Source organism: Pteropus alecto, unplaced genomic scaffold, assembly GCF_000325575.1.
Source record: "Pteropus alecto unplaced genomic scaffold, ASM32557v1 scaffold49, whole genome shotgun sequence".
Classification (NCBI taxonomy): Eukaryota; Metazoa; Chordata; class Mammalia; order Chiroptera; family Pteropodidae; genus Pteropus; species Pteropus alecto.
Window position 1 is genome coordinate 1,440,221 of NW_006443131.1, and position 11,285 is coordinate 1,451,505.

Sequence of the window (11,285 nt, forward strand, 5' to 3'; positions counted from 1 at the left end):
GTCTGGCGGGGAGGGCACCGGAGGACCGGCGCCCAGCCAGGTGCACCCGAGCGTCTCGAACCCCTTCGGGATCAATGCGGCCAGTCTGGGGTCAGGTACGTCCTGGGCCACAGGGAACTTGGTGGGGTCCCCAGGGCAGGCCCCCAGCCCAGGCCTGAACAGGGCCCCCTGCTCCAAAGTACTGAAGACAGGTGACACTGGATGGAAGTCACAGAGGGGCCCTGCAGCCACCCCCTCCCCGCCTCCACACCCCCCTGAGGGTGAGGGCGGAGGTATCCCCAGGTTGGGAGTGATCAGAGTCTTGGATAAAACAGGCCCCGCCTCCCAGGCTCTTCCTGAAGCGGTCAGGGTCAGACTGGGGATGGGGGCGGGAGGGGATCGGCGTGGACCCGGGGAGGGATCGTGTGGGGCCGCCTGTGCAGAAGCGTGGGTCGTGCACTGTGCACTCTGGGGTGCTCCATTTACCTGAGCTCCGACTGTGCGTCGGACTCGGGGGGTATCTGGTCGATGCCTGATTTCTCTGACCCCCAGGGACATCTTGATTGGGAAAGTCCCACCCCCTCTGTGTTTCAGTCCCCTTATTTATAAAATAAGGGACTTGAGCTGATCCATGCTCTCAGGATAGTGCCCCTGAGTCCTTGGGGGGCCTGGGCCATGCGCAGGACAAGGGAGGGCCCACTGGGAGAGGCTCCAGGCCCGCCCCAGCTCCAACCTGGCCGTCGACGTGCTTGGCTTCTCAGCGAGATTTGGTTTGAGGGTCTCAGCTGCAGAGACAAGTCTGAAAAGCAGCATCTTTAGTGAGGTCCCCTGTGACTCTGACACTGGCTCGTGGCAGGAGTCCAGAGGAGCCCGAGTCAGACCCAGTGTCCAGCTGGCTCGTCCTTAGGGTGGATGGGAGTGGGGCCGCCAGGGTGGGCCGGGTGACCTTGGGGTCAGGAGAGGCGGGACCACGCCCGGGAGCCTGCTCTCCCACTGCCCCTCTGAGCCTCGTAACCACGGGCGTCCGAAGTCGGCTGGACCGAGGTGCGGCACTGGCCTCCCTTGGGACCCCTTTCCTTCTGTTCAGTTCTTTCTCCCCCGACCTCAGGGATGTTCAACAGCCCGGAAATGCAGGCGCTGCTCCAGCAGGTCTCGGAGAACCCCCAGCTGATGCAGAGCGTGACCTCTGCCCCCTACATGCGCAGCATGCTGCAGACGCTCGCCCAGAACCCCGACTTCGCCGCCCAGGTATGGGCCTGGCCGCGGGGCACTCCCTTGGGGCCGGAGCGCCAGAGGCAGAGCCCGGGCGTGAGGCTGGAGCTCCGCCGTGTCCTCGCCTTGCGAGCTCAGCACGCTCAAGCTCCCGCTTCCTCGTCCGTGAGCCTGTAGCAGCCGCAGTTCCGCGTAGACCCGTGAGGGCGCCCAGAGTGCTTTGCGCTTGGCGTGGCCTTGCAGGCGCTGTGCACTCGGGGACGTTTGCTCTCGTCCTCACCAGACCCAGGGTCCTGATGCCCGTCCCTGCCCAGAGAATAGTTCCCTGTCCCCTCACTGTCCCCCCAAGGCCTCTGGGGTGCTTCGAGGTCCTTAGAAAGCTGGCCCCGTTCCCTGTGGTGGTGGGATGCTGGGGAGCCTGAGGCCGCGGGGGCATCTTAGGGCGGCTAGGCCCAGGCCTCCCGACCACCTTCGCCCTGGCAGATGATGGTGAACGTGCCGCTCTTTGCGGGGAACCCTCAGCTGCAGGAGCAGCTCCGCCTGCAGCTCCCGGTCTTCCTGCAGCAGGTGAGTGAGGGGCCTGGAGGGTGGGCCCGGAAGCCTAGTGCGTGGAGCTTAAGGGGGAGCAGAGCTGGGGGTTCAGGCTGCCTCCTGCTTCCTGCCAGCTCCCATCGCCTCCCTCTGCTCGTTTCCCGTCAGATGCAGAACCCAGAGTCTCTCTCCGTCCTTACCAACCCCCGCGCCATGCAGGCGCTGCTGCAGATCCAGCAGGGGCTGCAGACCTTGCAGACCGAGGCCCCCGGGCTGGTGCCCAGGTGAGGGTGGGGGCAGGTGGGCAGCAAGGCTCCGGCTCCTCCTCCTCTCAGCCCCTCCCGCTGCCACTCTCCGCCACGTCCCCCACCTCTTGGTCTCCTGCCTGCAGCCTTGGCTCCTTCGGGATGGCCCGGACGCCCGCACCCTCGGCAGGCGGCAGCGCGGGGTCTGCGCCCGAGGCCCCCGCTTCCTCGCCGGCCCCGCCGGCCGCATCTTCTCCAGCTGGGGCGTCCAGTGCTCAGCAGCAGCTCATGCAGCAGATGATCCAGCTCTTGGCAGGAAGCGGAAACTCACAGGTGCGTGGGCAGCGGGGCTGGTGCCGGCGCCGCTGCATCCATCCTGGTGTTGGGGCTCGGCCGAGCCTGGCCCTGGACCCTGGCCCGCCCCTCACTTTCCAGCCTTGGGCAAGTTGCTGACCTTGCCTGGGTTCAGTGTCCACAGCTGTAGGGCAGGGACGGGGATAGCGACTCCTGCGTGTTGGACCTGCCTACGTCCCCGCCCTGGAGGAGCTCACTCCCTTCATTCCTCACGGCCCTGCGAGGAAGCTGTTATAATTTGTTTCACAAAGGAACACTGAAGCCCAGAGCAGTTAGGTGGCTGTCTCAGTCACTTAGCTACTAAGTAGCGGAGCCAAGGCTCGAACGAGGCGTGCTGGCTGCAGAGCGAGCACTTGAACCGCCGTTAAACCGCTCGCGCGTGGATCGGAGGATTCTGACGATTGAAGCAGCCTCCATCTCAGACTAGGGAGGAGGATTCTGGGAGGTGAGGGGACGAGAGACCCAGGCCACGGAGTCAAGGCCTGGGGTCTCGGGGAGGAGCAGGGAGAGACCTCCGGCGAGGCCCTCACCTTTCTCTGGCCTTCTCGACGCGTACGGGAAGAGCCTTCAAGAGACATGTCAGGGTGCACGGGCCGGACCGAGCGATCGCCAAGGGCCAGCCCCGCTTAGAGTTCGTGGCCAGAATCCGTGGCCGGGGGTGAGAAACAGCACGGGGCGCCGGACAGGGCTTTTGTGCTGCACATCGGGGGCCTCTATGACCCTCAGCAGGTCCTTTGCTCCTCCGGACAGCACGTCCCTCCTGTCGGCGGCCGGGCGGCCGGGCGTGGCTGGGCTCCCTCCCGCTCTGAGTCTCCTGTTCATGGTCCGAGCTAGCGCCTTGTCAGCATCCCTTGGGCAGACACTCCAGGAGACATGCGTGGGGCTGTCAAACGTGGAAGGCTTTCTGTTTCGTAAATAACCGTGTTTGTTGACTGGTTAGAATGGAACACTTCCTTCCTTTCTGGGCCCTTCTCTGGCCTTCCGTCTGGCCGCATGTGTACAGAGGCCGGGAGGAGTTTGGGGGCACCGTTAGGATGCCCTGATCCGCCGTTTGCTTTTGTAGTGTCTGTCAACACCTTCAGACTCTTGATGGAAAACAGGAAGTAGGCCGATCGAGACCTGTCATTCTGAAATTTTAAGACAGCCCTGCCTTATGATTACGCTGCTGTTGAGTGACGGGGCCCAGGCTCCTCGGTCCTCTTTGGCCCTCCCTGCCCCCCTGGTTGACTCTGCGGACGTTCGAGAAGACCTTCTGGTTGTGTTCTCGTCGTTATAAGCCCCCAGCTTCCAGAGGGCCCCCGGGATCGCGCCTGTCCCTGCCTCACCAGACCTGTCCCCCGCAGGTGCAGACGCCAGAAGCGAGGTTCCAGCAGCAGCTGGAACAGCTCAACGCCATGGGCTTCGTCAACCGCGAGGCCAACCTGCAGGCGCTGATTGCCACGGGAGGGGACATCAACGCGGCTATCGAGAGACTCCTGGGCTCTCAGCTGTCCTAGCCCCGCGGCCCGGGCCTCCTGCCCCCCCTCCCTGGATTCCGGCCCGCGGACCCCGTGGGCCCCTCCCCTCTGCGGCTCCTCATCCCTTCTGTCTCGTCCCTCGTCCTGTCCGGACAGCAGCGGCTTAGCGGGCGGCCAGGCCCCGCGGCTCTGTCTGAGCGTCTCGGCTCTCGTCCCCCTTGGCACAGAGCCTTCTCTCCCGGCCCTGCTCGAGCGGAGCTGTGTAAACGGCCTTCACGGCCCCACGTGTACCTAGCACAGCCCTCGGACTTCTCGGTGGCAGGTGCAGCCGAAGGACTGACGGGTCGGCTGGGACACGTTCTTCCCTCTGTGCCTCCGGGGCCTTGTCTGCGGGTCACTTCCGGTAACCCCCGGCTCTGTCCCCCACGCCCTCCCGCCTCCACTGCTAGAATCCATGCTTGAAGGAGGGGCAGGCGGAGCCGGCCGGAGTCCCCTCACGCCCCAGTCTGCTCGCTCCGTCTAGCCCTTCCCCAGGGGGAGGCAGACGCCTGTCCTTCCTGTCTGAAGCGGGACACAGCCTGCTGGACAAGGTGTGAACGAGCCCTGGACCGGCCTGGTGACGGCGGGGGTGGCCGGGACAGCCTTGCAGAGGCTCGGGAGTTAGAGCTGCCAGTTGAGGGGCAGGGGCACTGACGGCTCTTGTGGGGCACAGCCCCGGCTCGGGCTTGGGGACGGGACAGACGCCGATGGAACGGGAGTTGAAGGGGGCTCTGTCATTCTCACTCCCTGACACGGTCCCATGGACCTGTGTCCCGGGTGCCAACCATCCCAGCCCCCCTCCAAAGACATGAAGTAGACTGGGGTGTGTCTCCGCAGGGGGGCGTGTGTGTGTTGGGGTGCACGCACACACGCGTGTGCACGTTAAGTGGGAGGTGGGGTTCTTTGCTGATTCTGTTTCAGCGCGTGCCCCCGCCCCCCCCAAGACAAGCGGGCAGAAGGGCCTGTCCAGCGCAGGCACACACAGCCTGGGGAGCCGGGCTTCGAACCCCTGCCCTGCACCCAGCACCCCTACACTCGCTGCCTTCGGGGGACGGTGGGGGGAGTCTCCCCTCCAGAGCCCCTGGCCTTCGGGTTCCTCCCTGTTTCCCTCCAGGCTGGGTGGCAGCAACGCCCTTGACCTGGCCTGGGTGTCGCTGTGCTGGAGCACAGACGAGGCTCACCTCACCTCTCTGCTACTTAGCGCGGCTGCTGGCAGGACCCATGGCTGGGAACAGGGAGGCATAAGAGACAGAATTTTCTCCAAGTGGGGAAGGGTCCCAAGCCATCCAGAGAGGACGTCTGCGTGGCTGCCCTCCCTCCCTCCTTCAGGTCCCACACTGGCCTTTGTAAATAAACGGTGTGGTCTTTGTTGCAACAGTGTCTTGGTGTTTGCTTTCTGGGGGGGAGGACGCAGCTGAAGACAGTTGGTCCTAGAGGATTTTTATAAAGTGGGTCTGGAGGAATCTAAAGTTGGGCTCGGTTAGCACAGGTGATAAGAAAATCAAAGATTAAGGGATCACTGGTTCTGTGGATATCTGGGACCCACGATTCGGGAATGAGGAGGAAGGGTTGCATGTTCCGTTCACACCCCCAGACCATCAGAGCCGTTTCGCCACCCCAGCCTACCGGTCCACTGCGAGAGGCACGTCCGAAGGTGCGGGGAGACAGCTAGGCCCTTGCTCCCCTCCCGAGCTTTCGGCGAGACTGCCCTCCCCTCAGGCGAAGAAAAGTTTAGAACAGAACCAACCCCTGCATCCAGGGCTTGTGCGGGTGGAGCGAGGTGGTTCCTGGCCTTGGGCTGAGACTCCACCTGGCTATTCCACTGACTGTGAACTTGGGGAACTCTTCCCAGGCCTGCGAGGCCTCATCCTTTGTGCGGTGAGGTTACAGACCAGAGTTCTGTGCCATGGATAAACCGTGGGCCGGAGCTTCCACGTCTGACCATTGTAGACTGGATGTTTCAAACCAATACTCTCACTAGGAATTTTAAAAGCTGGGTGACATTTTTTTTTAAAAAAAATCTAAAAAGTTTCAACGGGCCAAGATTGGCTGGGAACCCAGTGTGGAAAGCGGAGCCAAAAGGCCACCTTTGACCTGGGGGCTTTCGCCAGCTGGGATAAGGTCGCTGAGGGATTTGAGGGCCTTGGAGGACAGGGAGCTAGAGGAACAAAAAGTCGGAATCTGCGGACAGCTAAAGACAAGGACGCCCGTGAAGATCCAGCACGTGCTAGCACCCCCGGGGATGGGCTGGGCGTGCAGCCTCGCCTCCCACCCTCGGTGGTCCAGAAATCCGCAAGCCTCGGACTTGGAACGAGGGGATCGCAGGTTGCTAGCATCTCTCCAGGTGCCTGGCGGGAGCAAGCAGAAATCTGGAGAAATGCAATGGACGCCTAGACCTCCAAAGTATCGTAATAATTTTTCAAATATCACAAGACAAAATGAAAGGAAACCGAATAGACAGGAAGTAGAAAGTGCACATGACATGGCAGATTTAGGCCCTAACATAGAACTAATTTTACTAAGTCTAAATGGCTTAAATGGTTCAACTAAAAGTCAGAGATCGCCGGGCTGGATCAATAGAATAAAAGTCGCATTGCAAGGCCTGTAGGCCCTGCACACGGAGACCACAAGGGAGCCCGCGGGACGGCCCAGTCTACACCCTGGCCTTGGGTCCCTCGGCACATCCACTCGGGGCCCCGAGGCCAAGCCCGGGAGGCCCCAGGTCCACTGTCTCCTCTGAAAGGAGACTGAGCAGGGACCCGGGGCCCCCAGGAGCTGGGAGCAGCACTCACAGGGCCTGGGGTAGGTGGTCCCCAGGCCAGCTGTACCAAACACCAATCATACAATAATCTGGAATCATCAGGCTCATACATGCCATCCACGGAAATAAAATTTGCTTTATTTACAAGCTGAACGATCACACTCTCTGTTCTCGCTTCTGCCCAGAGCTCCGCTCGGGGTTGCCCCAGAGGCCCCTTGCTCGGTGATGGAGCCTGTGACAGGGCCCTTCTCATCTGGGTCCCTCCTTCCTAGGGGGTCCACCGCTTTGTTTTCCTCCACTGAATTCTGCCTCCCGTGGCAGCAGCTACATAAGTACTGACAGAACAGGGCCAAACTCCAGTGGGATGACTTGGTGTTGGGGGCGAGCGCGCTGAAGCTGCTTTCCAAGATGCTGTCACGCTCCCTCGGCCTCGGCGGGCCGGTCCTTGAAGGTGGGCGTTGCTTCCGTCTCCTAGGGGACGGCAAAGAGGTCCGGGGGGCCTCTGCCTCATCCTCCTCATCCTCCTTGTCCTGATCTTCCTCCCTCCCCTTACTTCTCATCCGGACAGTGGCCACCTTGGTCCGCTTCTGCCTCTTGGACTGAGCGAAGCTGGCATCTTCTTCCTTGGGGAATCCAAGAGCAAAGGATGAAGCGTGCTCTCCATCAACCCAACCCATTACATACGGGGCTTCGCGTCTGGGCGGGGCAGTGAGGCAGAGGACCACGATCGGAGGACCACCCACGGCCAGCTCCCAGAGTGGGCAGCTCAGACAACAGGAGACTGCCCGGCTGGAAGCAGACGTTCACTCGAAATCACTAAGAAGTTACAAAGCGAAAGACCCACAGGCATATTCTGAACGCGTTAGAAGACAGCTCATTATTTTGAAAGGGTCTTAATGCGAATACGCTGGCTAAATAGAGACTCATTTTAGAAGGCAGATAATAACCCTCTAACTTATCCGTTCTAGGAATCCTGGTTGTTCACGTTTGGGGGTGATAGATAGGTTTATTCTCTTGTTCGTGGCGATGGTTTCACGAGAGCATACATATGTCAAAATGTCAAATTGTACCCTGTAAATACGGGCACTTTATTGGGTGTCAATTACAGCTCAGTTACAAAATACGTGGGAAGTGTTTCAACCCTCCCCCGAATAAACACACAGAGTTTATGCATCAAGTGTGCTCAACGGCATATGAATGTTGAAAGAATCCCACGGGCAACTAATAAAAACGTGGCAGCTCACTGGGCTCGCTATCTCTGCGCGTGAGCTCACGCGTCAAACAGCTCGGCCTCCAGCACGTCTGCTTCCCGATCGGATGATCTCGGGACAGTTATTTAACGTGGCTGTGCCTCGGTTTCTTCATCTGAAAAATGGGGAAAACAATAGCGTCTACTTCCTAGGGCTGTTAAGAGGTTTAGATGAGCGACAGATTCTTGTAAAGGGCCATGCGGTCAGTCACGGGTGGAAGCTGCGATTGCTATTATTGTTGGTATTTCTTTTCTGGAAGCAGTAAATTGGAACGATGTTTAGTAAAGGTGTCTGGAAGAACGTAGAGAAGTCACGTGAGATTGCTCGGGGGAGGTCAGGGGGCTAAGACGCCCCCACGGTGCAGGAGCGAGGGGTGCGACACCCCAGAGTGGGGGGCGGTGTGCAGCAGGTACTCACACTGGTCAGGTCCTGGCTCTCTTGGTAGCCCGTGTCATCGGTGAGGCTGCCGATGGACGTCGAGGATGCACTGACGGTGTTAAGGGAGGGACCCTCTGCATCTGAGGCTCCCCAAGCCTCTTTGGTCTCCTAAGGGGGAGCAGAAGGAGGGGCCAGTTAGGAGCAGAACGGCTGACACCAACTGAGCTGCGGGACCGTGGCCCTGGCTCTCCTGCCTGTGTCCCATCTGCCCTCTTACGTTGACAGCTGAAGATAAAGACGCATTCTCTTGCTTCCTCATGTTCACAAAGTTCTGTGATCCCTAATGCGAGGAGACTCTGGCGTGTCCCCGCCCTCCCTCACCACAGACTCTAGTCCCCATGTCCTCACAGAAGTGGTTGTCATAGCAACAGGAGGGTGGGGTCCCAGGCCCATGAGTTTGAGGAGGGCTCCTGTGAGGGATGGGAGAGGGCTCACGCACACATGCACACGCACGCACACACACACGCACATCCACACGCATCTCTCTTCAGTTTTCAGCAAGAAGAGTCTGGATATGCTCGACTCCCTCCCCCAAGTCCATCAGGGCATGCGGAAAGGAGGCTGGGCTTGAGAAGAGGCGCTGTGGTCACATCAAACTCTGAAAATGGGACAAAGCCGCAAAGGGCGCTGGGACACGGAGGCGTCCTGTGGAACCCACACGTCCTGGAGAGAAACTTAGGCAGAAGCGGACACAGGCCACCATCCGCTTCGCCGCCCGCTCAGTCCAAGATTTTCCAGGGATCCGAGGGCTTAGAAGGGACCCTTGGTGTCTGTGCCGGAGCCCCAGCACTGTCTGAGCCGTCTCTCCCCATTCTCCTCCCTTCCCCTCCGACGGCGAGGCAGCGGCCACGCTCTACCGTCAGAAGGGATGACAGTAAAGGGACCCGACTGTCGATGAAGGAATAGTGTTGAGTCCCACTGACAACGGGAAGCCACCGAATGTCGCTTCGGTTTTGTTTCGTTTTTGAGGAGTGCCTGACAACCCCTTTGTCTTTTCATCATAGTCCCGATTACTAGACTCTGAGCTCCTTGAGGACAGATACCACAGTGACTTTTACAGTGCTTGACACATAACAGGCACTCAAAAAATGAGCGCTTAATGTGTCAATGAATGAACAAGGGACTCGAACGGATGGGGTAGAGGCAGGGAAAGGGTCAACACATAAAGGGGCAACGTCCGGGTGAAGACTTTCTCTTCCGAATCCGGCCTGGCTGTCTTGCAGGGCGTTTGGACTGTGCGTGTGCTGAACACACATTCCTTTTGGGTGCCGTTGGGCCTGAATCTGAGAAACGAGAACGCGCGTACTTCACATCTTCCCATCCTGGAGAAGCTGCCATAGGAAACGATGCTTTGGAAAGAAGTGGAAATTCCTGCCATCAGCGGGGGGTTCCTGGAGTCCTCCTGAGTGCCTGGCATCTCGTCGTAGGGCCTTTGGGGAAGGGCGCACCAGAAGCAGCAATCACTCAGGCAGATTTGTTTGTTTTTTCAGGCCAGAAACGATCAGAAAGGAACGTGCTAACCTGAGGGGCTGCAGAAAAGAGGCACAGCCCGGTGAAGCTGAGGAAAACTTCCTGGGGGACGGGAGACCAGACCAGGCCCCGCAGGGCGGGTGGGCCGAGTCTGCATAAGGAGCAGGCAGTTCTGGAAGCCATGGGCACAGGGCTGAAGTAAGAGCAGACTGCAGGTGTGTGCACAGTTGTTATTCACACCTGGAGGACCTCCTGTGTGCTCAGGTGTGACGCCATGCCAAGCTGTAGAAAGTGGACAACCTGTCCTCAGGGAACACTCTCGTCTGGGATGTGGGCCACGGAGGGAGACCCTAAAGCAAATTCAGGTGATGGATATTATTCCTGCAGAGCGTGAGCCCCTAAGGAGTAGAAACCCCACCTGTCCTGCCCATCGCTGTAGCCTCAGCTCCTGGGACAGTGCCAGGCACAAAGCAGGTGCTGGATAAATGCAGACGGAATGGCGGACGCCACGCTGGAGACGCAGTAACATCGGCAGTTCCCATCCATGAAGCTCTTGCCCGTGCCAGACAGCGTGCTGAGAGTTTCACACACATCGCCTTCTCGCAGCGGTCCCCAACCTTTGTGGCACGGGGGACCGGTGCTCCCATGAGCATCTAATGCCTGACGATCTGGGGTGGAGCTGAGGCGGTGATGCCAGCGCTGGGGAGCGGCTCAGACACAGATGAAGCTTCGCTGGCTGACCCACTGCTCACTTCCTGCTGTGCGGCGGGATGGGGGTTTGGGGGACCCCTGCCTTATTTGATCCTCCAACATCTGGAGAGTATTACGGTTCTCATTTTCAAGATTTGGGAACCCAGGCTTCGCAGAGCTAACACTCGTCTCAAAGTTACCTAACCAGTAAGTGACAGAACCGACGCTTGCTTTCAGAACCGCCTGAGGTCGCAGTCCAAGCCTTGCGCCCAGAGTCTGCCGTCCAAAAAAATGCTGTTTGGGGGAATCTGATCGCTGGTCGAAAGTGCAGGGAGAGACCTGAGATGGGGCGACCACCGCAGTGAAAAGGGCTCACAGGAACAGGCTCGGACCGCCGCGGTCACAGCGGCATGAAGCATTTACCTCTTTGGCGCCTCAGAGGGCTTCTAAATAAAGCTCAGGGCTTGGCGACTTACTGGGCGTAGGGGATGACGAAGTGTCTCGCCTGGCGAGAGAAAGAATGCTGACAACCCTGGGAGAAGTGGCTTTTCTCTAACTCCTGGTTCGACAGTACGCGCGACATTCTAGACCAGTGACCCAATCTCTAGGTGTGGCAGCTCCGCAGAGCACCTGACCAGGTGCTGGTCACACCCTGTCAGGGCCAGCCCGCTTGAAAAGCCACCGAAGAGGGCAGGACAAGAAGCGCGGGCAGGACGCACGGACAGGAGCGGCGCAGGCGGCGCGCGGCCCAGAACTACAAGCCCCAGAAGGCACCGGGGTTCCGGCCAGCGCTCGCTTCCGCTCCTTCGGGCGCTGACGCTCCCTTCCGGTCTCGGTGGCCCAGGCAAGGCGCTGCGGA

General features: G+C 59.8%; 3 protein-coding genes across 3 annotated transcripts in view; 2 read left to right on the forward strand and 1 right to left on the reverse strand.

Annotated features, from left to right (window-relative positions):
* UBQLN4 (ubiquilin 4) overlaps positions 1-5,192 on the forward strand; it is a 14,179-nt gene extending 8,987 nt beyond the window's left edge. The window contains exons 7-12 of the mRNA XM_025040845.1: positions 1-95; positions 1,088-1,227; positions 1,675-1,758; positions 1,891-2,006; positions 2,114-2,300; positions 3,665-5,192. The exon at positions 1-95 is cut by the window's left edge and continues 66 nt beyond it. Of these exons, the coding sequence (XP_024896613.1) occupies positions 1-95; positions 1,088-1,227; positions 1,675-1,758; positions 1,891-2,006; positions 2,114-2,300; positions 3,665-3,817 (775 nt within the window). The 3' untranslated portion in view covers positions 3,818-5,192. The remainder of the gene's footprint in view (positions 96-1,087; positions 1,228-1,674; positions 1,759-1,890; positions 2,007-2,113; positions 2,301-3,664) is intronic.
* A 1,510-nt stretch (positions 5,193-6,702) lies between these two features.
* LOC107196513 lies at positions 6,703-11,007 on the reverse strand. The gene is made up of 3 exons (XM_025040889.1): positions 10,903-11,007; positions 8,246-8,374; positions 6,703-7,201 (listed from the first exon to the last, which is right to left on the reverse strand). The coding sequence occupies exon 3, from the start codon at positions 7,136-7,138 to the stop codon at positions 6,716-6,718; it is 423 nt and encodes a 140-aa protein (XP_024896657.1). The 5' UTR covers positions 7,139-7,201; positions 8,246-8,374; positions 10,903-11,007; the 3' UTR covers positions 6,703-6,715.
* Positions 11,008-11,146: 139 nt separating this feature from the next.
* The window catches only part of SSR2 (signal sequence receptor subunit 2), a 6,253-nt gene continuing 6,114 nt past the window's right edge, over positions 11,147-11,285 (forward strand). The window contains exon 1 of the mRNA XM_006923517.3: positions 11,147-11,285. The gene's annotated coding sequence lies outside the window, so the exon portion shown is untranslated.